This window comes from Carcharhinus amblyrhynchos, chromosome 7 (assembly GCF_965287045.1).
Source record: "Carcharhinus amblyrhynchos chromosome 7, sCarAmb.v2.hapA, whole genome shotgun sequence".
Classification (NCBI taxonomy): domain Eukaryota; kingdom Metazoa; phylum Chordata; class Chondrichthyes; order Carcharhiniformes; family Carcharhinidae; genus Carcharhinus; species Carcharhinus amblyrhynchos.
Window position 1 is genome coordinate 73,593,272 of NC_137330.1, and position 26,971 is coordinate 73,620,242.

General features: G+C 40.5%; 2 protein-coding genes across 3 annotated transcripts in view; one reads left to right on the top strand and one right to left on the bottom strand.

The window, feature by feature from the left end:
- nt5dc1 (5'-nucleotidase domain containing 1) overlaps positions 1 to 26,971 on the top strand; it is a 531,068-nt gene that overhangs the window by 139,998 nt on the left and 364,099 nt on the right. The window lies entirely within an intron of this gene.
- Positions 852 to 16,063, bottom strand: LOC145345044 (uncharacterized). 2 transcript variants are annotated; one of them, XM_080192578.1, is made up of 4 exons: positions 15,536 to 16,063; positions 15,015 to 15,141; positions 3,878 to 3,949; positions 852 to 3,509 (listed from the first exon to the last, which is right to left on the bottom strand). In XM_080192578.1, the coding sequence occupies exons 2-4, from the start codon at positions 15,124 to 15,126 to the stop codon at positions 1,669 to 1,671; spliced, it is 2,025 nt and encodes a 674-aa protein (XP_080048704.1). In that variant the 5' UTR covers positions 15,127 to 15,141; positions 15,536 to 16,063; the 3' UTR covers positions 852 to 1,668. The 2 variants fall into 2 exon arrangements, with proteins under 2 accessions (XP_080048704.1, XP_080048705.1); XM_080192579.1 differs by having other exon boundaries at positions 15,015 to 16,063.

A 26,971-nucleotide genomic window follows, 5' to 3' on the forward strand; every position in this document is an offset into this window, starting at 1 on the left:
ATACCACTAGGCCACCATCTTTCTAGATCCTTTTATGTCACTGCTCCATCATTGGTGGCTGTGTTGAGACTCTAGCTCTGATGTTCCCTCACAAAACTTCCCACTCCATTGTTCCTTTTAAGATCTACTTCTTTGATCAAGCTTTTGAGCTCCCCTTCTAATACCTGCTTTATGTGACTAAGTATCAAATTGTGCTTGATGATCTTTCTGTGAAGTGTCTTGAGAAATTGTTACTATGTCAGGGAAGCTATCTAAATTCAAGTTATTGCATTAACATGAGCACAATAGGGTATATAGCTAAATTGACAATGTTAGATTGCATGGCTTCCAATCCAAGATTACGAGCAGAGAGAGTTCATGAGTTATGGTGGAACCTCATTTATCAACACAAATCTGCAGGAGGATAAGTGATTAAGCATTAGACTTCTACTTTGAATGAAAATTTTATACTGAGAGCAAAGACGGGATCAGGAAAATCTCACTAAGTTAGAGTGGTTCAGTTCAGGAATAAAGATATGTACATCGATATTCATCTATATCAAGGACAAAAGCTAAATATCATGTTAGTTTTGATGCTATAAATTAAATAATGTTTGCTGTAAAACAATATTTTTATTCAAACATCTCATGCAAGCTAAATCTGGACTGGCATTGCAAGTCACGGAATCCAATGCACACAATGAAGTGTATTATCGATATCCACTCTCTCTTCCACTCCCAACTTGGTAATGTTAGCATTGAACTAGATATTTGGCAATAAAGGTATCTTCCTGATCACAGAGGATGTGAGGGCAGTTTTTATGCATTTGTTCACATGCGAAAGCTGTGAAAATATTCACTATAGACTTGAAATTTGTAACAATCACCATTTATTTAACTGCACCATAACAAAAATGCTCTCGTGATACTGCATTATTTGAGAAACTCATTCTGTGACAGATCAACTTCTTACAGAAATATTCTGTGATTTGCTACAATATAATTTATGTGTCTGCATTTTGGAGATGTATATTTTTGGAGAATACATACATTATCAATGTCAGTTAGATTGTTCTAGCATTAATAATGTGCTCTTCTTACAAATTGAATAGCAAAATAAGTAATGTTAATTACTATTGAAATACAGAAAACAATGGGAATAGACCAAAGTTGGCACAAAGGGAAGTGATTAACCATTTGAAGTAGTTGAATTTCAAACATGTCATTAAAAGTTAATTCACTGAATCAGATTGAGAATGTTAGTTGCTTGTGATAAATACCTATGAAACAGTAAATACCAAGTGTCAAAATATATTTTTGCACAAATGTTTTCTGCACACAGGGACAGCCAAATTTTAAATTGGTAATACAACAGTGGAGCTTTTTGTAAAAGAAAATATCAGGGTAACATTGTGAAATGTTTTATCAGAAGACCAATTTGATCTCTGTTATCTGGGTACATGTCATGAAACAAAAGATTGTGTTTCAAGCAAATAACATTTAGTAGATGATGACAGCACTGCAGTTTGTCGATCTGTTTTGTTTCTTAATGTAACAATAGCTACCCTTCTATTGGACAGTTGCCCATTATTATTTTTTAAATTTGTTCCATTAACTAAATTGTGCTGCTTGTCACTCCGAATATAACACGGATCATCAACTCAACTCCATATTTCAAGCTGATACACATCATGAATGGACAATTAGAAACCCTGAGAACGATGAGTGCATAAGCTCAGAAGAGTATAAGCCATTGGACTCTTCTGTAGGTAACTGTACATAGACTTGGTCACTTTCGTGTAGATATAATGTCGCAGTTCCTGAGACCTGATCAATATAACCTTCTGTGTAGTCATCATATGAATACATCACAGCCTCATCATTTTTGTACAATCCAACCCAAACATTTGATCCCTTAACTTGTATTTGGTAACTAAATTGATAGATGCCAGATATTTCACATGTGAAAATGCCAGTAGATGCGTCATAGTTGTTATTTGAGTTGGTCAGTAATTTGTCAAACACTATGGGTTGCTCAGCAGGGTAATATGAATTGGAAAGAATGGCTGTAAAAGCTGGATATGGACTGAGTAACCCAGCTGTAGGCCCTCCTGACTTGATGTAACCATTATAATCATATTTTCCTGGGGCCATAATCATTTCAGCTGGTGGGCCTGGTGGTCCAGGAAGGCCTGGTTGGCCTGGAGGTCCAGGTGGACCTTTTAGTCCAGGTGCACCAGGTGAGCCACTTGTCATTTTCCCATAATAATTTCCAGGAGCACCTGGTGGACCAGGAGGTCCCATATCACCTTTTTCCCCTTGAAACCCTTGAGCACCTGGAGAACCAGGTGGACCTCTTGGACCAGGTGGTCCTGCACTTCCTCTTGCTCCTGCTTCCCCAGGATATCCTGGTGGTCCTTGGGGACCAGCGGGGCCAGGGCTTCCTGATTTACCTGGTGAGCCAGGAGCTCCCATACTACCTTTAGGACCACTTGGCCCTCGTTGTCCTTCTGGACCTAATGCACCTGGTAGTCCTGGAGCTCCTGATTTCCCTGGGGCACCACCAGGCCCTGGTAGACCTTTGGATCCTGGATATCCTTGAGCACCAGCAGGTCCTGATTGACCTTTCTCTCCTGGTGCACCGTTAAGACCTGGTGAGCCTCTTGGACCTTGTTGTCCAGGTGGACCTACTGGCCCAACAGGTCCAGGAGCTCCAGGAGCCCCAGTTGCTCCTGCCTCCCCCTTTTCTCCTCTGTAACCAGCCGGGCCTATAGGACCGGGCTCTCCCTTGAGTCCTGGTAAACCTGATTTTCCAAAACCAGGTAAACCAGGTGCACCTGGCAAACCTTGTGGACCAGGTGCCCCCTTACCTCCAGGAGCTCCCGGAGACCCTGGTTCACCTGGGGCCCCAGTCTTTCCAATTCCTGGGCGACCGGGAATTCCTGGTGGTCCTTTTGGGCCTGCAGCGCCTGGATATCCTGGTGGACCTGCTGGGCCCATTTCCCCTTTCTCACCTGGTGCTCCAGGACGGCCAGGGGCTCCAGTGCTTCCTAATCCTGCTGGTCCAGGTGCTCCTACGGGCCCTTGTGGTCCTGGTGCCCCTCTGCTACCAGGCCGCCCTGGAATTCCCACTCCTGTTTCCCCTTTTGCTCCAGGAAGACCCATGTGCCCCGGGATACCTTTTTCTCCAGGTTGACCTGGTGCTCCTGCGGGACCTGATGGCCCTCGTGCACCTGGTTTACCAACAACAGCCAATCCTGCTGGCCCAGGGTATCCGGGGGCTCCTGGATTGCCTTTAGGCCCAGGCAATCCTTGAGATCCTCGATCACCTTTTTCTCCTGGAGCTCCTCTTTCACCTGACTTTCCTGGTACTCCTGGCATTCCTGGTTTCCCAATTCCTGGCAATCCTGCTGGTCCTGGCATTCCAGGCTTGCCAGGGGCCCCTGGCATGCCAATGCCTGATTTCCCGGGAGCTCCTGGTGGACCTCGTGGACCAGGTGGACCTGGTGGTCCACGTTCTGCTCCGACATCTACAGTTCAAAAATTAAGTGTAATTTAGATTATGACACTTTGAATTGTGTTTCACAAAAAAGAAACCTGACACCATCCGGTGATCTTCTCCAGGTGTCCAGTACAGAGAAATACTCTGACATTACAAAATATTTGAACTGCAAAATAATCCTAATTTAGAAATTATATTGAAAATTAGGCAGTTTCTGCAAATGGTGATCAATTTGCAACTGTAGTTTTATGCCTGAATGGCAAGTTTCATAATCTAACTTCAGTTCAGTAAAACTCTTAGTTGACAACTTTGAATTTAACTTCCACATTTACTTTGCTACATTAGAGTTTTTTGACAGTAATCCCTGTTGTATGTACAAAGGTGCATGTCGCTCACCTCTGCTTTCATCATTTTCTTCATATCCTTCATCTTCAGAGTTGTGAGAGTCGTAGCTTTTTATATTGTAATCTGTTTTTTAGAAGTACAATGAAAGTTAATTGGAGCGTTTTGGAAAACTTGGTGATTTCTAAAAACAAAGAAGTAACTTGCATTTATATAAAATGTCCCAGGTTATCCTAAAGTCATTCACAGTCAATTAATTACTATTAATGTCTAACTATTGTCATGTTGTTGGGAAATGTGGCAATGTACTTTATGCAATACTGACCAGTGAACCTTCTCTTCTTTGAGAATTAATTTTGGCTAAAACGTTGGGGAAACCCCCTACTTATCTTCACAAAGTGCTATGGGATACTTTTTTCATGATGTGGGTATGCCGGCGTTGGACTGGCGTAAACACAGTAAAAAGTCTGACAACACCAGGTTTTAGTCCAACCTATTTATTTGATAATATACTCACTAGCTTTCGGGGTTACCCCCTTTGTCAGGTGAATGGAGAGTTCTCTCCATTCACCTGACGAAGGGGGTAACCCCGAAAGCTAGTGAGTATATTATCAAATAAATAGGTTGGACTAAAACCTGGTGTTGTCAGACTTTTTACTATACTTTTTTCATACAGGAGTTTAGCATTATGAAAGTAGCACCTCTAGTCTTGTCACACTCCCTTGGTATGACACCAAGATTGGGGGAACGGCAAATTGTGCGGAGGGTGTGGAGAGTCTGCAGAAGGATCTAGATAGGCTGGGCGAATGGGCCAGGAAATGGCAAATGGAATTTAATGTTGGCAAGTGTGAGGTGGTCCACTTTGGTAGGAATAATGGTAGGAAGGACGATTACTTACGTGGCGAAAAACTGCAGCAGGCGACGGTGCAGAGGGACCTCGGGGTCCTTGTGCATGAGTCGCAAAAACCCAGCTTGCAGGTGCAGCAGGTGGTCAGGAAGGCGAATGGGATGCTGGCCTTCATAGCGAGGGGGATTGAATATAAAAGTAGGGAGGTCTTGCTGCAGCTGTATAGGCCATTGGTGAGGCCGCAGCTGGAGTACTGTGTGCAGTTTTGGGCGCCGCACCTGCGCAAAGATATTTTGGCCTTGGAGGGAGTGCAGAGGAGGTTTACTAGGCTGATACCGGAGTTGAGGGGGTTGAGCTATGAGGAGAGGCTGAATAAATTAGGCTTGTACTTGTTAGAGTTTAGAAGAATGAGGGGAGATCTCATTGAGACGTATAAGATGATGAATGGGATGGATAGGATAGAGGTGGAGAGACTCTTCCCGCTCAAAAAAGACAGTAGGACTAGGGGGCACAGCCTCAAGATAAAGGGGGGGGGGGCGGTTTAGAAGGTAGTTGAGGAGGAACTTCTTCACTCAAAGGGTGGTGAATCTCTGGAATTCTCTGCCCGTTGAAGTGGTGGAGGCTGCCTCGCTAAATATTTTTAAGACGTGGGTTGATGGGTTTTTGATAAGAGAGGGGATTAAGGGTTATGGGGAGAGGGCGGGAATGTGGAACTGAGCCACGACAGATCAGCCATGATCTTATTGAATGGCGGGGCAGGCTCGAAGGGCTAGATGGCCTACTCCTGCTCCTATTTCTTATGTTCTTATGGTATGACACTTAGATTGGGTGAGCGCTCAACCTTCAGAGCCATATATGTTCAGCAAAATAATAAATGGAAAACTCAGTTCTGCTTTAGATAGTGGAATAAGTATTAGGTAAATTATATTTGGATAAGCCTAGAAGAAGCATCATTAAAGTCCTACCGGGGGGATGTGGTTGGTGGAAAAAGACTGACAGCAATTGTATAGTGTGAATAAGAGTGTGAGGAATAGGAGTGGGAGTAGGCCACTTGTCCCATCAGGCCTACTCTCACTTAATAAGGTCACAGGTTGGACAGGGTAAATATTGGGAGGATGTTCCCAATCATGGAAGAGTGTAGGACCAGAGGGCGTTGTCTCAGAATAAAAGCATTCTCATTTAAGATAGATTTGGAGAATAATTTCTTCTCTGAATGGTGAATCTTTGGAATTCTTTACCCCAGGAAGCTGTTGAAATCTATACGTTTTCAATCAGTAAGGGAATTAAGAGTTATGGAGAGAAGGCAGGAAAGTAGACTTAGTGTGTGTTAGGTTAGCCGTGATCTTATTAAATGGCAGAGCAGGCTTGAATGGCTGATTTCGCTGTCTGTTACTATTTCTTTTGGTCACCGCTGATCTGATTATGGCCTTAACTCTACTTTCCCATCTGTTCCCCATAACCCTTTACTACCTTGCCTATTTCAGCATTGAATATGATCATGCAAATTGTAAAGGCACCATGTTCAATTTATAGCCTGTGCTGAATTAGCCAATAATAGGTTGGACAGTCACTGTCATTGACCCCATATTCCTGCCTTTGTTACTTAGCTTTTTATCCCATTTTTCCAAAATGCAGTGATTAAGATAAGAAACCTTGGGTTATTTTCTCCTGGTTAATAAGACAGAGTATAATATAAATAATGCACTTTTTTTGTATTCTGTGCAGCGTTCCTGTTTCTGGAACACTAATTGAAAATTCAGGTTTGGAGGTAGGAGTGATAAATTGGTAGCGCGAGTTGAGACTGCATCTGAATTCTCGTAGGCAAACGTTGTGTTTGCAAGTGTTGTAAAATTTTACTGTCATTTTTATCACATGATAATTTAGACTAGACTAGATTCATGAAATCCTACAGTTCAGAAGGAGGTCGTTACACACCCATCAAGTCTGCACCGACCACAATCCCGACCAGACCCTATCCCCATAACCCCATGCATTTACCCTGCTAATCTGCCTGATACTAAGGGATTTAGCATGGCCAATCCACTTAACCCGCACATCATTGGACTGTGGAAGGAAACCGGAGCACCTGGATGAAACCCACGCAGACTTGGGCAGATCTTGCAAACTCCACACAGACAATGACTCAAGACTGGAATCGAACCCTGGTGTTGTGAGGCAGCAGTACTAGCCACTGTGCCACCTCAAATTTTTGAACAGTCCAGTGATTCATGACCGCCCCTTTGGTTGATGTTATGATATGGATGCCACATAGCATTAACATCATTGAAGACATGACAAAGAAACTTCTTTGGATCTTTCATGACCTCTGGATGTTCTAAAGTGCTTCACAACCAATTAATTGATTTTTAATTGCAGTTGCTACTGCATTGTAAGGAAATACAGCAACCAATTTGTGCAATGTAAAGTCCCCCACTGAGATAAATTGGCAATTAAACTGTATTTTGATGCTGATGTTTTGGTTGGTGAATGAATATTAGCCAGGGTAGCAATGAGAATTCCACTGCTTCATAGTGCTGTACATTTTAACTGCCCACCTGAGAGGGCAGACTTTATCGGAAACACAGCATCTGCTATAGTTCAGCATGTCCTCAGTACCTAAATGTCAACTGACATAATGGCCCTGATTTTGTGATCAGTTGCAAAGCTGAGGCACTTGCTGCTGACCTCGAAGAAAGATCTATGGTGAAGATTTGAATTTCTGGACGCCATTTTAAATCTGATGTGAAGTCCAGGGGAATTCCAGTCAAGCAGCACTGTTAGCAAACAGAGTAAGCAGCCAATCCCATTGAAGTATTCTTACAGACAGCAAACTAAGTTAAAAATACTGAAACTCTTAACTTTAAATTTAAATTTCCATGCGGCAAAATTCTGATTGAATTAAGCCAGAAGCTAACGACACACTTTAAAATATTGTGATTAAAAAAAAAAGGAATGATGAAGTTTAACTTTCTTTTTCAGGGCTATGGGGGGGGGGTTAGTATTTAAAGTTGGTACACTGCTGAAATCCAATTGTGCCTCATTCGACAACACAGCAACCTTTTCAAAGGTTGTTAAAGGGAAAGTAGTAGTATTTGAGGGGAAACACTTGTCATGTCAAAGCTTTCCCATTAATTGTAGTCTGAGGTTAGATGAGGGGAACAAAAGCATTACTAATTTTCCAGATAACAATGATAGGTAGGGAAGTTTTTTGTGAAGAAGACAATGGCCGAAACTCGACCATCTCACCTGCCCCGAAATCAGGGTGGGTGAGATTCCCAGAATGGAAATCTTCGTTGGCCTTGGGCAGGATTTTCCAAACTCACCCGGGCAAAGCTGTAAAATCCCGCCCAAGGACGTTATGGACGAATATAGATAGGTTGAGAGAGTGGGCAAAAATCTGACAGATGGAGTATGATGTGGGAAAATGTGAAGTTGTTCTCTTGACAGGAAAAATATAAAACAGGGTATTAAGGGGAAAGACTACTGAATTCTGAGATGCTAAAGGATCAAGTTGTTCTCTTGCATGAATCGCAAGAAGTTAGTACGTGCGTAAAGTATGAAGGTTAATGGAATGTGAAATTTGTTACAAGAGGAATTGAACATAAAAGTAAGCATGATATACTTCAGTTATGATGTGGAGATGCCAATGTTGGACTGCGGTAAACACAGTAAGAAGTGTCACAACACCAGTTTAAAGGACTTTAAGCTGGTGTTGTGATACTTAAATTATACAGGCATCGGCTAGACCACATCTTGATCATTGTATGCAGCTTTGGTCATGAGGAGTTTTACTTGATTAATACCTGGAATGAGTGGGATGTCTTACAAGGATGGATTGGATACGCTGACTTGTTTCCACTTGAGTTTAGAAGAGTAAGGGGTAACTTGATTGAAGTATTTAAGATCCTGAATGGTCTTGACAAGGCAGACATGGAACAGATATTTCCTGTAATGGGTAAGTCCCGAACCTGGGGGCACTGTTTTAAAATTAGGGCTTGCCCTTATAGAACTAAGATAAGGAGAATGTTTTTCTCTGAGAAGGTTGTGCAACTTCAGAAGGCTGTTGGGGGCAGGGGGATGTCACTCAATATTTTTAAGGCAGAGGTGTGTAGATTCAGCTCTGATGAAGAGTCATCCAGCCAGGAAACATGTAACTCCATTCTCTCTCTCCGTATATTGTCAGACCTGCTGAGATTTTCCAGCATTTTCTGTTTTTGTTTCAGATTCTAGCATCTGCAGTATTTTGCTTTTATCTTATGCATATATATTCTTATTAGGTAAGGGAATTAAAATTCATTAGGGCATGTGGACCGCAAAATACAAGCAGATCAGTTATGATAGATGACAGAGTAGGCTTGGGGGGGCCAAATGGCCTACTTCTGCTCCTATTTCATATGTTTGCAACAGCACACATTCTGTAGAATTGCTGACAGCAACTTGTGGATTTCTGTTATTCTGCCCATGCATGAACTCCAAATCATGTATTCTGTTTTGGTGGAGTAATGACAGGATAAACCATTTGTTTTGCTATCATTATTACTGCAAAATCCAAGCCAGTTTGCTTGTGTTGTTTGAAGCCTTGACGACCTGACATAGACAAGAGTGCTACCACTGAGCCATATATGATATCTATAGACCTCCAGGCTAAGTGTGCCTCATTATTGTCTCAGTTGTGACTGAGCTGCCATTCCCAACCAATGCTGAACTATAGCAAAAGCAGAAAACGCTGGAAAGTCTCAGCAGGTCTGACCGGCACCTGTGGAGAGAGAAGCGGGCCGACATTTTTACTCAGGATGACCTTTCATCAGAGCTGGATTATAGGTCACCTGTGGAGAGAGAAGAGGGCCGACATTTTTATTCAGGATGACCCTTCATCAGAGCTGGATTATAGGTCAGTAATTGAAAATTTACTTATTGTCGCCTTTGACTTTTGTTGCATCTGAGAGCTTAGAGCTCTCTTTCAGTTGCAGAAAGTAGTGCCAGCATTCTGTGGGTAAACAGCAACTCTGCAATAAGTGCTGATGCACAAAATTCTAATCCATAACTACTGTTAAGTATTGCATGGGCTCCTTGACAGAAGTGCAAAATAATTAAATCTGCACATCTTGCAGTGTTGTACAAGTTCAACTCCTTTTCATTCAGTTGGATAGACCATTGACAGTCCAGTCCCTTCACTATTTCCAGTCAAGTTGGCTTATATTCAATAAAAGCATCCTATTTAAGTACAAAGGATTTAACCCAAAACATGACAAATGGAAGAACTTGGCAGGCTGAAATTTGCTACAAGTGTGGCAGTTGGTTATCAAGTTCTGCAATTGTATTTTCGACAAGGTTGTTTAAAAGCAAGTTTTAAAAATGTTGCTGGATTGTTGAGCTGGATTTTACAGTATAGGTTCATTGTGGGGATGTGGCTCGATAATGCTTTTAGTAGGTGAGACCTTTTTTTATTCATTCAGTGATTATAGGCGTCATTGGCTGGCCTTCATTTATTGCCCATCCTTGTTGCCATTGAGCTGAGTGGCTTGCTGGGCCATTTCAGAGGGCAGTTGAGAGTCAACCACATTGCTGTGGGTCTGGAGTCACATGTAGGCCAGACCAGGTAAGGACAGCAGATTTCCTTCCATAAAGGACATCAGTGAACCAAATGAGTTTTAAGGTCTTGGAAGAATGAACACAGTTTTCCAAAGAATCAATATTGGCATCCTTGCTGTTGTACTGTTCTAAATGATCTTTGCCTATAGTGGATAATATTAGTGTTGTATTCAACAGGGAAATAGTGGGTGGAATTTAATGCGCCCTGGCAGTGAGTTTGGAGTTGGGGAAGGACATAAGCAGGCAGGATGATGTGAGGTGGAGGCCCCGCCACCTTCCTAACTCCACCCAATTTAATCCCAACTCTGGAGACAAGTTTGTGGCCTTCCAGACTGGAGGCTTCAATTATTGCCCACTTGAGGGCTGTATCCCATTGCTGCTAGTACTCAACAGCATGCAGGAGAGTTACTGTGCAAGGAACCTGAAAAGCAAACTCTGCCAGATTGCTTGTAGGCTTCCAAAGGGGATCACTTATTCAAAAGTACTGAGTGCCTGATATAGAGCTTGGCATTGGAAGGTTGGGGCTCACTGAGAAGCAGCCTCCTCCCCTTTCTTACTACCCCCTCCCACCCACCAACCAGTGACCTGCTGCCCATGACCTCCTTCCCATCCTCACTGATCTGTGGCCTTGGCCTCTTGTCAATCCTTGGCCTCTGGTTGATGCATTTCTGGCAACTCCCACTACATCTGGTGGCACTGATCTTCAATGAACAACTGCCTGCCTTTGGCCTAAATCCCATGAATAGCCTGTCCTGGCTGGCTAAGTGTCCAATGGGCACTGAATTCCAGCAGAGCTCCCCAAAGAGAGGGGGTGCAGGCAACTTGCTGGTTGTCTAGCGAGCAGGCGAGACTCCATCATCTGTGCTAAATTCTGCTCAGTGTGTGTAATTAACTGTGAAGAGGACAGTAAATCGTTTGAGGAAAACATAGGTTAGTAAATTGAGTGGACTAATGTCAGAACAGAGACATTGGAATGATGTATTTTGAGAAGAACAAGGAAATACACCAAATGCTGAAACTTTAAATGGAATATAAGAGGAGAGAAACTGAGAGATACAGACACAAATCTCACGAGTTGAAAATAAATTTAGTATATGGGATCATTTATAAATAAGGTGCTGAATATGAAAACGTAGTGATAATACTAAGACAATACAATTGTTGGTTAGTTTGCAGTTAGAATATTATGTCCAGTTTTGGGTAAATGTGTAGTAAAAATTTCTAAAATGGTCTTGAGGAAGATACCAAAAAGCCTATGGAAAGCAGGGCTTGTTTTATTAGAACAGAAAACGGTTAAATGAAGGTATGAAAGAATTGCTCAAAATTATGAGGAGATTAGCCAAGATAAATCAGGAAAATATTTTCCACTGGCTGGTGAAATGTCACTTGAGTTAAAAGAATAAGAGGGGTGGGTGGGTTAATAGATTGTCACCTTGCAGAAGGTTCTTTCAACATGAGTGTCCTCTCAAAAATATTAGTGGAAGCAAAATCTATAAAAGGTTTTAATAGAGAAATCCATAAACATGTGGAAAAAGAATTAAAAAGATATTAGGATTTGAATGAGTAATTATTTCAGAGGCAGTACAAGTCCAGCTGGCCTGCTATGCTTTAACGCTCTGTGATTCTATTATCTAGATAGACAGTCAAGTGCAGGCTAATCTGCAAAGTGCTCTTGTCAGACCAGACACATTGTGACCACTGATGCACAGGATACACATTCAATCCTGAAGGTGGCACAGAAGAGCCAAAGGACTGATTCAGAATGTTTATGGACTAAAGACTGAAAAAATTATGGAAAAAATTGTAATTTCCAGGGTGAAAGTGGGTAATTAAGAAATGATCCCGGGGGATGCATAAAATAGTAAATGTCATTGAAATGGTAAATCAAACAAAAATTTCAAACTGAATCGTCAGAGTAGGACATGAGAATAAAGCTTCAAAACTGAAGAGAGACACATACATTTCATATTTTAAGCTTGTGGCATTGGACCTTTACTGTTACCTTATAATTGACTTTCACTTAATATAAAAGGTCGGAGTATAATGAAGAAACACTTATAGAGTCATAGAGTTTACAACATGGAAACAGGCCCTTCAGCCCAACTTGTCCTTGCCACCCAGTTTTTACCACTCATCTATTCCAATTGGCTGTGTTTGGCCCATATCCCTCTATACCCTTCTTACCCATGTGGCTATCTCAATGTTTTTCAAAAGACAAAATTGTACCTGCCTCTATTACTACCTCTGGCAGCTTGTTCCAGACACTCACCACTCTTTGTGAGACCTCTATAAGATCACCCCTAAATCTCTTACGCTCCCAGTCTACCCAACCTCTCGTTATTAACTCAAAGTTATCACTTACGTAAGAAATAATTGATAAAAAGTGGTTTCTGGTGGAAAGATCATTCAATTGCTATGTCAGTGATTTCCTAAGCATGTTTATCAACTGTGCTTGAAAATATTGATTGTTTAAAGTAGATTTTATAATATTAGTATGTAATTCATATCTACAATTCTGAACAGGAACTGTGGAAGGTTACAGCTTAGCAGGTGACCATTTGGCCCATTGGTTTGTGCTGTTAGAGTACAGCATTTAGCAGAACCATCTAACTATCTGAACGCAACTTTCAGCTTCATAAGTTAACAGTCCCATTCATTATCAGATAATTCTAATCTGGATGATTTTTTTTGTCAGCCATTTATTTTAGTTAGTTAAAGTCTCAACATTTAGTTTTAAATTCTTGTCTCATTTATGCAGAATATATAGTTTTATCCAGTTGCACTCTACAGTACAATTGCTTTTCTCTGACATTATTGTCTTGAAATTCAATTCTTTGAAGAAAAAAATAACGTGTGTTTAAATAACACCTTTTAATGACTTCGGGGCAGCCGAAAATGTGTCATATCCACCGAAGTCCATGTAAGGAAATATAGCATCCAGTTTTCACACAGCAAGCTGCCATGAGCAGCAATGAGACAAATGGCCAGATAACCTGCTTTAATGCTACTGGTTGAGAGATGGGCATTAGCTAAAATATCAGGAGATCCTACTTCTCTTCTTCAAATTGTGTCAAGGAATTTTCTATTACTTTGAAAGGGCAAACAGGCTAATGCCCCATCCTCAGGACTGTACTTTTGACCATTTACCTCTTGTTTTGCACTGCACTTAAATGTGTACCTAGATTATACTCCAATCCTGGAGTGAGGCCTGACCCCACACCTTCTGATTTAGAGATCGGATCCTATTGTGGGGTAATGTGGGACTTCCGGTACATGAATGGGCAAAGGTAGAGTTTTCAAGGCTGCCTGATTGGTAATGTCTGGCAATGCAAATTTGAAATCATATCTCTTACATTGCTGCAACGTTCTAAACTTGCTTAAAGTCCCTAATGTTTGTATTTAATACAGCTTTTTGCTGCTCTTGAAGTTGATTAAAAATTTCAGTTATTGTAGATGAATGTATTGGAAAGGGAACATATTATGTTTATTCTCTAAAAGGAAGCAGTATTAAAAGTCCGTAATTCTTTGCCCTAATTTCAATGCTTTGCAATTTTAGTATGAGTGATTGTACATGAATGAGGACAAGCAATTAGTACTAAATGTTAGAAGTGACAAATGTTAGAAGTGACCATCTCCATCAATATACTTTCTCTTGAAATATTGTAAAACAGTGCTTTAATAAGTGAATGCCTTTACATGTGCTTCCCATGTGGTCTGCTCTCTACATGTTGCCAAGGCAACAGATGCTCATTCAGGAAATGCTAGCGGAAGACAGGATTATGTTTGCCACTGGCAACAAGAAACTTGTCTAGTTTCATGATATAGATTACTGAAGGACTTTTTTGTTGTTTGCAATTAAAAAAGGGCAACTAATGTTGCAGCATTAGTAAGTATGATAATTGCAAAGTGAGTTTTTAACTGTTCTCTACAATGTTTGGATCGAGAATGTGCATAACCAGTGCTCCTGGAACATCTACAAGACAGGCAAGATTGATATTTGCAAGTCTTCTGAAGATTTTCTCAGTTCTCCATCAAACTTCTGTGCACTCCAAAAGTTAAGCCTTCATATTTCTTTAACCATTTTTGTACACACTTCAGTATTTATTTTAACCCCCTTGATAAAGAATTGAACAAGCTCTTTGTTGATTTTTAAGTAGAAGATACACATTTAATCTGAAAATTCTCCAAAATAGATAAATACTTAAGTTGCTAAGATTCAAAATTATTTTATTTGCGTGACTTAGCTAAGGACTTGACAGTATCTTTGCATGCATGTTTTGTACTGCAATGCTTACGATGCAATACATGTTGCAAAATGGTAGGCACGTATGTCTAATATGTTCTTAAAGAATATAAAGTAATCAGAGACATTTAAATGTATACCACATTGAATCTGAATGCAATATCATTCAGGCATTGCATTTTAAATACTTTATGATCTAGAATTTTTAGGATGTGTTCATTGCATTGGACCTATCTTAGTGTGACATGAAATACGCTGGAGAAAAACTGCAGAGAAAAGTGACACTTTCTGCTGCCTCCCCCGAAACCAACTAGTTTCCAATAAGCTAAACTTCGCCTCCTTTCTTAAGCAGAGGAAGAGCATTGTAGCCAAAAGGACAAAAAACAGATCTGGTTGTGGGAAATAAATACTTTCAAAAAGGACTGTTCAAGTTTTGTCTATTGGTCTTAAATTTCATGTAGTTTACTTTAAGGTGCTACAAAAATTTTAAATGAAATCTTTAAACTTACCTCCTTGACTTTTTACATTTTTTCGTATGTAGGCATATCTATTAAATCCTGTTCCGTAGACTAGAGTCACGGACAGTAATAGCAGAAGAGCACAGGTTTGTTTTGAATCCATGTTTGGTGTTCAAATCTGTAAAGCATCAATAACAACCATTAGAAACGTTGGCAGAAAGGTATTCTTTTGAAGACACTTGAATTCTTCGTAAGCACATGAAATTAAAATAATTGCAAGGTTTAATTTTTTACACTACCTGGTAAAACTCTAAACACTAATGATTTCAGTCATAACTGAGAACTTTTATTTCTAATTACTAGTAAATTTTACCCAAGGTGTTTGCTTAATAATACTGAGCAAGTTGATTTATTTAGTTTGCAAGTTACAAGTAAAGTGGATGACTAAATTTGATACAAGAATTAAGAAAATAGTGAAGACCAAATGTACCACGAGTGGAATGAACTCTGGTTGCTCATGAAACTTGATTGCATGTTAACAGGATTGATTGTAAATAGAAGCTCAAACCTACCAGCATAATTTGCCTCCGCAGTCAATGTAGTATCCCAAATGGATTATCCTCTGGATTTGTGGAGTGTCAACTGAAGCAGTGCTTCCAAAACGATGCAAGCTGCTCTATTTATATAGCAGACAGTTCTTGACATATCGCTAAATTTGACAACTCCTCCCTTTTAAAAGTGCAAGTGCTAATTATGGAATATATTTTTTTTAACATGGAAAAGTTAAATCAGGTTAGTGGACTTCTTGTGGTTTGAGCTGCTTTGCCTTCTTTGGCATTGGTCTCCACCTCATGCAGACAGTTGCAAAACCAAATGTAGAACAGAGCTTCCAAAGCAAATCCTGATTGTTTTTTAAAAAACATCCGTACTTTTTACTCAATGCTACCGTAAACTAAAGTTGCAAATATGTATTTTACCCAAGACACAGATGATGTGATAAAGATATTAAAGTTTCCAAATTGTGTTTTTTTCCTTCATTTATATCTGTTGAATATAAAAATTTCTTGTTTCTCAGCAATGTAAAGATTTCTTAAAATATTCAGATAAACTACAATACACAGGGTAATTAATTTCAACGTTACTGTGTGGTGATGCATCTTAATAAGAATAGTAGAAAAGTTACATACTCCGTGGAAAATAGGAATCGAAATAGGTTAGAGAAGCAAAGGGATCAAGTAGTGTAGATTCTGCAGAATCACTCAAAGTTGTCAAATAGTATAGTTCAATAACTCCATAAATAATGCAAACAAAGATCTGGGATTCATTTTTGCAGGGATAGAATTAGAAAGTAAAGGAATTACATCAACTTGCAGATCAGACAAAATTGAAGTACTGCACACAGTTCTGGTCCCATTTATTATAAAGGATATAGAGGCACCTGGAAAGGTGCCAGAAAGATTGACAAGGATGATATCAGATTTAGGGAGTTATACTCATCAGGAAAGATTGAACAACCTAGGGCTCCTTTTTCTTGATGGAGAATTTTAAGATAATAAAATGATTTAATAGAGTAAATGTAGAAATATTTCCACTTATGGAAGAGACGGAAGGACGAAGGGTCAGAAATGGAAGGTAGCCACTATGAAATCCAACAGGAAATTAAGGAGACCGAGGGCAGTTAGACTGCAGAACTCAATACCACATAGTACATTTAAGGTGAATAGCTTAGATACATTTAAGGGGCATAGAAGCTCAGTAAAAACACAAAAGAGAAAGGACTGCAATGGGGATAGATGAAAAGAGTGGATGGGATTAGATGAAGGTTGATGGTGTTCGAAGAGGAAGGTTGGGGGTGAAGAGCAATGTTTTTTTATTCTTTTAATCTTGTGCAAGTCTGTGTAACTCAATGTAACATTCAGAATATGTATTCATATTGTTCCCTATGCTGTGTTCATTGAGGAACTCAAGTGAAGAACGATAACCACTTGCTCCTTTCTATAAATCACTTTCTCCACAAATTGTGGCAATGATGAGCAATAAAAAACTTCCTTCCCGCAAGAATTTCTTTCCTCCAATCCCCTTCTCCCATGATGTAGTGGCTAAATGGATGGTTACTTCATCAGGGCTGAGTGCCTCAAGTACGTTGCCCCATGTGGCCTTGTAAAAGGAAGTTTGACATTCTTGAGTGTGCTAGTTCAGCAAAATATTGGAGCCCATATAGCACCAGAAGAACCTTAACAGTTTCAGCAAGTTGTTTGACTCTATGGTACATCAGTTATATGATTACAATATAGCCGAATCCCATTCTCACCCACCATCAGTGGTTGTCTATGGCAACCAGTACCTGATAATATAGATGGCAATTAGGAGAGGAAATTAATATGACCACCCCCCCCACCCACGGCTTTGCAGGGACCAACCATAGCACTGTGTCACCTGATTAATAATGTAACTGAGCTCGTCTAATGCAACAGCCTGATAGGGATCTTCGTGATCCTATGGCACAGCAACTCCTTGAATAAACTCATTGAATAATTGATTGTTCATAACATAAGAAATAGGAGCAGGAGTAGGCCATCTAGCCCTTTGAGCCTGCCCCGCCATTCAATAAGATCATGGCTGATCTGTCGTGGCTCAGTTCCACATTCCCGCCCTCTCCCCATAACCCTTAATCCCCTCGCTTATCAAAAACCCATCAACCCGTGTCTTAAAAATATTTAGCGAGGCAGCCTCCACCACTTCAACAGGCAGAGAATTCCAGAGATTCACCACCCTTTGATGTAGCATTAAATCTTCAAAAAACTTTCCTTGTATAAATATGAAGTTACTGATAAATGTATGAAGAATAACTCTAAAGGCGCTTTAACCTTAAAAGTTCAAATATCCAATAATGTGCAGGTTAGGTGGATTAGCAGGGTCAGTACGTGAGGTCAGGATAAGATGCTGTCAGAGAGCTGGTGCAGACTCGATGGGCCGAATGATCTCCTGCATTGTACGGGTTCTGGGATTCTAAAAATTCGCTGACACTTTTTTTTGGGTTAGATTTACAAGAGTGTCATCCATTGAAATAATGCTGTTATTTTTGTCTACATCTTTATGCTACTTTTATTTTTTTCCTCATCAATGTGAAAATAAATGTGAAGGAATGATGAACAAGAGTTAACAGTGCTATTCTGGATGGGCTGAACATGTATTACATGGTGAAAGCATGAAGTTTGCAGTAACACTGAAAGTAAACAATTTTTTATATTGTCATTTTCATTTCCTTCGCAATATATTTTTGTATAGAAATTATAAATGGCTGTAATGTCATTGCATGCCACCAGAAAATACACATTGTAATGTATCTGAAATGTTGCTATTGCGTTCATCCCATTTCCTTCATTTTCTGCACAATGATGACTATGGTTAAAATGTAATTCCTTGGCTGTAAAACACTTTGCGAGGCGGGTGGTAGTGAAAATCCCTATACAAATTCAAATCCTTCCTCCTCCTCCTCTTCCCTCTTTTTATAGGTTGCCTAACATGGCATCTTCTGAATACACCATCCTTCTGTCTCACTACTTGTGGAAGGGTAACATTATTTTTGTTGGAAGTAATTTGAGTGCTAGCACCACATCTTAAGAGAGAGGTGCATGAGAATAAAATAAAAAGGATAGGATTTTCAGCATTTATTTACATGATAAAGGCAGTTCTTATTTTGGAAATTAGTGAACCACTTTTCAGAACACAACTTTTAATGTGAATTGGAGCTAAAATGCTACATTGCGATAATCTGAAGGCAGTAAATAAAAGGAAACGTATTAAAAAAAAGATAAATGTGCTTGTCATCACATACACATAGAAAGTATAGCATTTGCAAAAAAGATGCTCTCTCTCCCATTCAAAATTTAATTTCTTAAATCAGATGTTTTATAGTTCAAACCCCTCAACTCTTAATGGTCTGTATTTTCATTATTATTTTATTAAAGGTGTAATTGTTGTATCATTCTAGCTCATGTTTTGAATAAATAAATGTTTTTTTTCTATTAATATTTTGTGGTTGTTTTTATGGTCAGTTGATTTCGTGACATCTATATCGAGGATGTTTCGACACCATATAATTACAGTGTTTCAGACATTATGACTGAATACTTCAAAAACGAGGGCTGTTGAATTTCACTCTTGTAATGTAAGAAAGATAACACTTGGTGGTGCCCTTGTTTTTTTTAAAAAAACTGAAAATTACATAAAATCATATTTTATGGTATATTGACCTAATCGTATTTACTAAATGTATTGTGATTCTAAGAGTAGTGTTGCTCAGTCGTTAATGTTGAGTCGAGTTCAGGCATTGCTTCGAATTTACTTCAGTATTGATTCTAATTGGGCAAGCATGCAAAATGTTTTAAATTGATTTTTCTCTGCTGATGTCACAAGGTGTCTCCCACCAGCTTTACTATTTCAATCAACATGCATGTCTTATAGGAAATAAAGGATTAGAACATGGGCACAGGAATAAGACCATTCAGCACCTTGAGCCTGTTTCACCAGTTGACTCAAACAAAGCTGAGCTGTCATTCCATTCCCATAGAATTCCTATAGCATAGAAGGAAACCATTTGGCCCATCGTAACAACTTAACAACTTGAGAACTAGGAGTAGGAGTAGACCATCTGGCCCCTCGAGCCTGCCCCGCCATTCAATAAGATCATAGCTGATCAGCTCCACTTACCCACCTGCTCACCTTAACCCTTAATTTCTTCACTGTTCAAAAATTTATCGAACTAGCCTCAACTGCTTCACATGGCAGGGAACACCACAGGTTCTAAGTTCTTCTTCAACTCAGTCCTAAATCTGGTCCCCATTATGCCCCCTCGTTCTAGTTTCACCCAGCAGTGGAAACATCCTCTCTTTCTTTCTTGTCTACTCCCTTCATAATTTTATATTTTTCTATAAGATCCTCCCCTCATTCTTCTAAATTCCAATGAGTATGGTCACAGTCTACTCAGTCTCTCCTTATAAGCCAACCCTCTCAACTCCGGAATCAACCTAATGAACCTCCTCTGCACCCCCTCCAGTGCCTGTATATCCTTTCTCAAGTAAGGAGACCAAAACTGTACACAGTGCTCCAGGTGTGGCCTCACCAGTACCTTATACAGCTACAAAACATAACCACGTTTTGAAACTCCATCCCTCTGGCAATGAAGGACAAAATTCCATTTGCCTTCTTAATTACCCGCTGCACCTGCAAACCGACTTTTTGTGATTAATGCAGGACTTGCTCAGTTAATGGTAGGGCATTGGGAAAAGTTATAGAACAAAGATCTAGGAATACAGGTTCAAAGCTCCTTGAAACAGGGTGGTGAAGAAGACATTTGGTATGCTTGGTTTCATTGGTCAGAGCATTGAATACAGGAGCTGGGACAGCTTGTTGAAGTTGTACAAAACGTTGATAAGGTCACACTTGGAATACTGTGAACAATTCTGCTCACCCTATTGTAGAAAGGATATTATTAAACTAGCAAGAGTGCATAAAAAATTTAGTAGGATGCTACCTGGACTTTATGGTTTGAGTTATAAGGATAGACTGGGACTTTTTTCCCTACACTATAGGAAGCTTAGGGGTGATCTTGTAGAGATCTGTAAAATAATGAGGGGCATAGATGAGGTAGATAGTCAATATCTTTTCCCAAAGGTAAGGGGGAGTCTAAAACTAGGGAGCGTAGGTTTAAGGTGAGAAGGGAGAGATACAAAAGGATCCAGAGGGGCAATTTTATCACACAGAGAATGGTGTTTGTCTGGAACGAGCTGCCAGAGGTGGTAGTAGAGATGGGTACAATTTTGTCTTTTAAAAAGCATTTAGACAGTTACATGGATTAGATGAGTATAGAGGGATATGGGCCAAATGCAGGGACTAACTTAATGGTAAAATCTGGGAGGCATGGGCAAGTTGGCCAAAGGGCCTGTTTTCTTGCTGTGAACCTCTATGACTCCATCCCAGCTTATCTACTTGTCCTGTTACCTTCAGGGATCTTTGGTCATGCATCCCAAAATCCATCTGATCCTCTGTACTTCCTAGCGTCTTACTGTTCATTGTACATTCCCTTACCTTGTTGTCCCTCCCAAAATGCATCACCTCACACTTCAGGGCTAAATTCCATTTGCCACTGACCAGCCTGCCAATATTGCCCTTTAATCTAAGGCTTTCCCCCTCACTGTTTACCTCCAGATCAATTTTTGTGCCATCTGCAAACTTACTGCTCATATTGCTCAGTATACGCTGAGCAGTTGAGGAGGATGAGGAAGAGGGGAAAGAGGCAACCAACACATCTGTTTTCATGTTTAGTTTGTGTTATAGGCTTATATGACTGCAGTATTCATGAATACAACCATAGATCCCCATTTTCCCACAATTTGACACCTTACCATTCCTGTTACTGACCAATCAGGATATCACCTAGGTAACGATGCTGAAATAATTACCCACAAGACAGCAAACATTTTAAACCAACTTTTATCAAACAGACCATCCAGAATTGTGTACAAAAGCCAACTAACCTACTAATACCCATTGTGAATTCTGAGTGACTATCTTTCATGTGTCATTGATTGATCCAATGCTGCAACTGTTACACCAGGTTCTTGCAGAAAGACTCCTGGCATTGACAGAAGTTCAGACTTCTGTCATCAGCTGCAGATACCAGTGCACAAGGGGACTTGCAGGATTTCAGAACAGTCCCATAAGTCTGTCCTTGAATGACTGTTGACTCTTGCTGATGTGACACAGTCCAAAGCCTGGGGGCTGGAACAGCTTGAGAAGAACCGTTATGGCCATCTGCAGTCTGTTCCACCGAAAATGTGTAGGCTTTTCACTTGGCACATTGTAGTCATAAGAACATAAGAAATAGGAGCAGGAGTAGGCCATCTAGCCCTTCGAGCCTGCCCCGCCATTCAATAAGATCATGGCTGATCTGTCGTGGCTCAGTTCCACTTTCCCGCCCTCTCCCCATAACCCTTAATCCCCTCTCTTATCAAGAACCCATCAACCCGCTTTTTAAAAATATTTAGCGAGGCAGCCTCCACCACTTCAACGGGCAGAGAATTCCAGAGATTCACCATCCTTTGAGTGAAGAAGTTCCTCCTCAACTCCGTTCTAAACCGCCTCCCCTTTATCTTGAGGCTGTGCCCCCTAGTCCTACTGTCTTTTTTGAGCGGGAAGAGTCTCTCCACCTCTATCCTATCCATCCCATTCATCATCTTATACGTCTCAATGATGAATGGGATGGATAGGATAGAGGTGGAGAGACTCTTCCCGCTCAAAAAAGACAGTAGGACTAGGGGGCACAGCCTCAAGATAAAGGGGAGGCGGTTTAGAACGGAGTTGAGGAGGAACTTCTTCACTCAAAGGATGGTGAATCTCTGGAATTCTCTGCCCGTTGAAGTGGTGGAGGCTGCCTCGCTAAATATTTTTAAAAAGCGGGTTGATGGGTTCTTGATAAGAGAGGGGATTAAGGGTTATGGGGAGAGGGCGGGAAAGTGGAACTGAGCCACGACAGATCAGCCATGATCTTATTGAATGGCGGGGCAGGCTCGAAGGGCTAGATGGCCTACTCCTGCTCCTATTTCTTATGTTCTTATGTTCTTATGACTACAATGTGCCAAGTGAAAAGCCTACACATTTTCGGTGGAACAGACTGCAGATGGCCATAACGGTTCTTCTCAAGCTGTTCTAGCCCCCAGGCTTTGGACTGTGTCACATCAGCAAGAGTCAACAGTCATTCAAGGACAGACTTATGGGACTGTTCTGAAATCCTGCAAGTCCCCTTGTGCACTGGTATCTGCAGCTGATGACAGAAGTCTGAACTTCTGTCAATGCCAGGAGTCTTTCTGCAAGAACCTGAGTGCAGTGCCACAAAAAAAAATTCAGTGAACTTACACGATTGATGAAGGTTGATGCATTATTAAATGGCATATCCCACCAACCAGCTCACAAGCCTCACACTCTGCTCAATGCATCATACCCCTATCAGCCAACTGTCAGGCATAACACAAAGGCAACACTCATAAAATAAAAACAAAATATTTGCAATAATTAGCAGGTCAGGCTGCACCCATAGAGAGAGAAACAGAGTGAATGTTTCAAGTTGGTGACCTTTCACCAAAAGTCAGCAATATTTATAAGTGCCTGCTTCACTGTTTTATACTTTGGTGAGATCTGCACTAAAGGCTGGGTAAAAGGAGTACCAGATGCAAACATATTCTGTCACAGAGGACTTGGATAGAGAAGCCTACAGTGAAAGGTTGATGAGTTTATACATTGAAATGTTCGATACATTGGCAGGCCTGCCACAGAGATAGCAGTAACTGTCAGACAATATGGAGGAACTCGGCACCAATTTGACACTAAGCTTTGTGCAGTGTGTGGAGAATTGCCCATGTTTGGCCCATATCCCTGTATACACATCTTACCCATGTAACTGTCTAAATGCTTTTTAAAAGGCAAAATTGTACCCGCCTCTACTACTACCTTTGACAGTTTGTTCCAGACACTTACCACAGTCTGTGTGAAAAAAATTGCTTTTTTGGACCCTTTTGCATCTCTTTCCCTCACCATTTTGCAAAATTGGCATTTCTGTTGGGTAAGAGTTTATCCAGCAGGAGCTCGGCAGAACCTGTGGAGAAACAGGATAAGTAGATACATCCTGTTTTCCCGAGTGTTTGCATTGACGTTATGGTCGAAGTTCAGGGGAGCACTGTATAAATTCAGGGCAACTGGTCATCCCAAGGCATTTCACACACCCTGTTGAGTCATTGTTGTTAATGTGGATAATCGTGGTTGCTAAATTGTGCGTGGCAAACTCCCACAAGTAAATCTGTTTTTGCTGGTGCTAATTAAGAGTCAAATGTTAGCCAGGAAGCAGGGAATGTTTCCTGTTTTTTTTCCTATAGTTCCATGGTGAACAGGCAGATGGCATCCTCATTTAACACCCATCCAAAAGGCAGTGTTTGCTTGGCATTGCACTGACTATATGCTGAACTCCTGCAGTGGGGCTCAAACCCACAACGTTCTGACTCAAAGGATAGAGAATGTAACTCAAAGATTCATTGATGCTTTACAGTGCAAATAACTGCTTTTTGAGATCAATCGAAATAAATGTAACTTGTCTAAAATGTTAGTTACTTGGCATAAGAACCATTCCAGCTAAAGTGTCCTGGCAACTTAAATATGCAAAATGTTTTTTTTGAAGTTTGCTAACTATGTTTTTAACTTTTTACAGATGCCACCTATTTTTAAACCAAGTTGTTTGAGTTTGTGGTTAGAACATAGGGAAGTTAGGAACATGAACATCAAATTTGGCCTCTCGTGCACACCCCCTTTTAGTTAATTTTGGCCCCCGTCTCCTTACCTTCTATCCTTTCTTTCATTCTCCCTTTCTCCAGAACACATTCAAATGCCTGTTGAACTCAATTGAGGAGTTTACTTCAATTATGTTTTCCAAATAATATTCTCCAGAAATGCCTGTTATCCTTGAGTGAAGTAATTGAATCTGAATTCACTATTTTCTTAACATTTTAAACTACATTTTTTAAGTCACAGAATTGTTACAGTGCAGAAGGAGGCCATTCAGCCTGTCATGTCTTCACAGGCTCTCTGAATGAGCCATTTCCTTCGTGCCATTTCCAAACTTCTCCCTGTAAACCTGCACATTCTTCCTTTTTAGATCACAGTTTAATTCCCTACTGAAAGCTATCATTGAACCTGCCTACAGCACACTCTCAGTGCATTCCAGGCCTTCATCGCTCACTGTATGTAAAAGATTTTCCTCATGTTGCCTTTGCTTCTTTTACCAATTATTTTAAATCTGTGCCCTTTTGTTCTCAATCCTGTCATGAGTGGGAACAGTTTCTCCCTATCTACTCTGTCCAGAGCCTTCATGACTTTGAATATGTTTATCAAATCTCCCCTCAGCCATTTTCTCTACAGGAGAAACAGTCCTAACAATGTATTGCTGCAACTGAATTTCCCATCTCTGGAACCATTCTCATGAATTTTTTCTGCATTCTTTACAATGCCTTCACATCCTTCCCATCCCAGACTGGGTGCAGTATTTACTTAAGATGAGGCTGAATTAGTGACTTATACGAGTTCAACATAACCTCCCTGCTCTTATACTCTATGCCCCTATTAATAGAGCCTGGGGAATCGTATGCTAATAACCACACTCTAAATCTGCCCTGCCACCTTCTATATTTATGTACATTTACACCCAAGTTCCCCCATTCCTGCTCCCTTTTTGAATTGTGCTCTTTATTTTGTATTGTTTCTGTTTGTTCTTCCTACTAAAATGGATCACTTCACATTTCTCCACATTGAATTTCATCTGCCACCTGGCTGCCCATTACACCAACATGTACATTATAGGGGGAATGTGATCGCACTGGAAAGGGTGCAGAGAAAAATCACCTGGATGTTGCCTGGGCTGGTGAGCTTTAGTTATGAAGGAGAGACCCTCATAACATTTAAGAAGTATTTTGTTGTGCACTTCCAGTGCCAAGGCATACAAGACCATGGGCAGTGCTAGCAAATAGGATTAAAATAGTTGGATGTTTTGTTTTTGATTGGCAGATGTAATGTGCCGTAGGGTCTTTTTCAGTGCTGTATACCGCTATGACTCTATTGTTTATGCCCTTTTGAAGTTCTATTATCCTCCTCATAGTTCACAATTCTTCTAAGCTTTGTATCATACTACAAATGTTGAGTTTGTGCCCTATGTAATAAGGTTTAGGTTAATGATACATATCAGGAAAGTCAAGAGTTCCATTGCTGATCCCTGGGGAACTCCACTATAAACCTCCCTCCAGCTTGAAAAACATCCATCAACCACTATTGTCTGTTTCCTGTCACTCAACCAATCCCATATCAATGCTGTTACTGTCTCACTTATTTCATTAACAATTACCTTGCTTACAAGTCTGTTGTGAAGCATTGTATCAAATGACTCTCAGAAGTCCATGTACACCATGTTGACTGCTTTGCCCAATCAAGCCTCTCTGTTTCCTCCTCAAAAACCACCAGCATGTTAGCTAAACATGATTTTCCCTTAAGGAATCCATGCTGGCTTCCTTAATTGACCCAAATTTGTCCATATGATCATTAATTTTGTTTCATGTTATTATGTCTAGAAGTTTCCCCACTACTGAAGCTGAACCAACTGGCCTGTAGTTACAAAGGCTTGTTTCTACATCCTTTTTTTAAACAACTGTAACGTCTGCAATTCTCCAGCCCTTTGCCACTACCCCCGTCTAAGAAAGACTGAAAAATTATTGCCAATGTTTTTGTATGAAAGCTGTTTCACTTCAGTCTCCATCCTTTGTTTTGAAGATGCCTTTAGGCCATCTGAAACATTCTTTATAATTACAAAGATTGAAAGCTGAATTTTCTTTGGCTTGATTGGGCACTTGATAGTTGCATCATATGACAGGCAAACCAAATCTTAGTGGAGAAAAATCAATCAATTGATATAACTGATTCAGCTCAGTTTCCTCCTGACAGTATCAGAGGCAGAGACGTAATGCCAAGTTCCCCATACCCACAGCTAACATCTCACTTGTCAAAGCATACTAAAATACTTTAAGGACAAAATCATCCTTCTATTTGGTGAAGTATTATACACAATGCTTTAGAGAACTTTGGACGCCACGGTTGCACAGTGGTTAGCACAGGGACCTGGGTTCGATTCCCGTCTTGGGTGACTGTCTGTGCAGAGTCTGTATGTTCTCCATGTATCTATGTGGGTTTCCTCTGGGTGCTTCAGGTTCCTCCCGCAGTCCGAAAACATGCTGGTTAGGTGTGTTGGCCATGTTAAATTCTCCCTCAGTGTACCTGAACAGGCACTGGAATGTGATGATGAGGTGATTTTCACAGTAACTTCATTGCAATGTTAGCGTAAGCCTACTATTAAGTGAACTTTAATCAGTGCCTTACCCGGTAGAAACATTGTGTCTTTTGATTTGTATTCTGGTCTC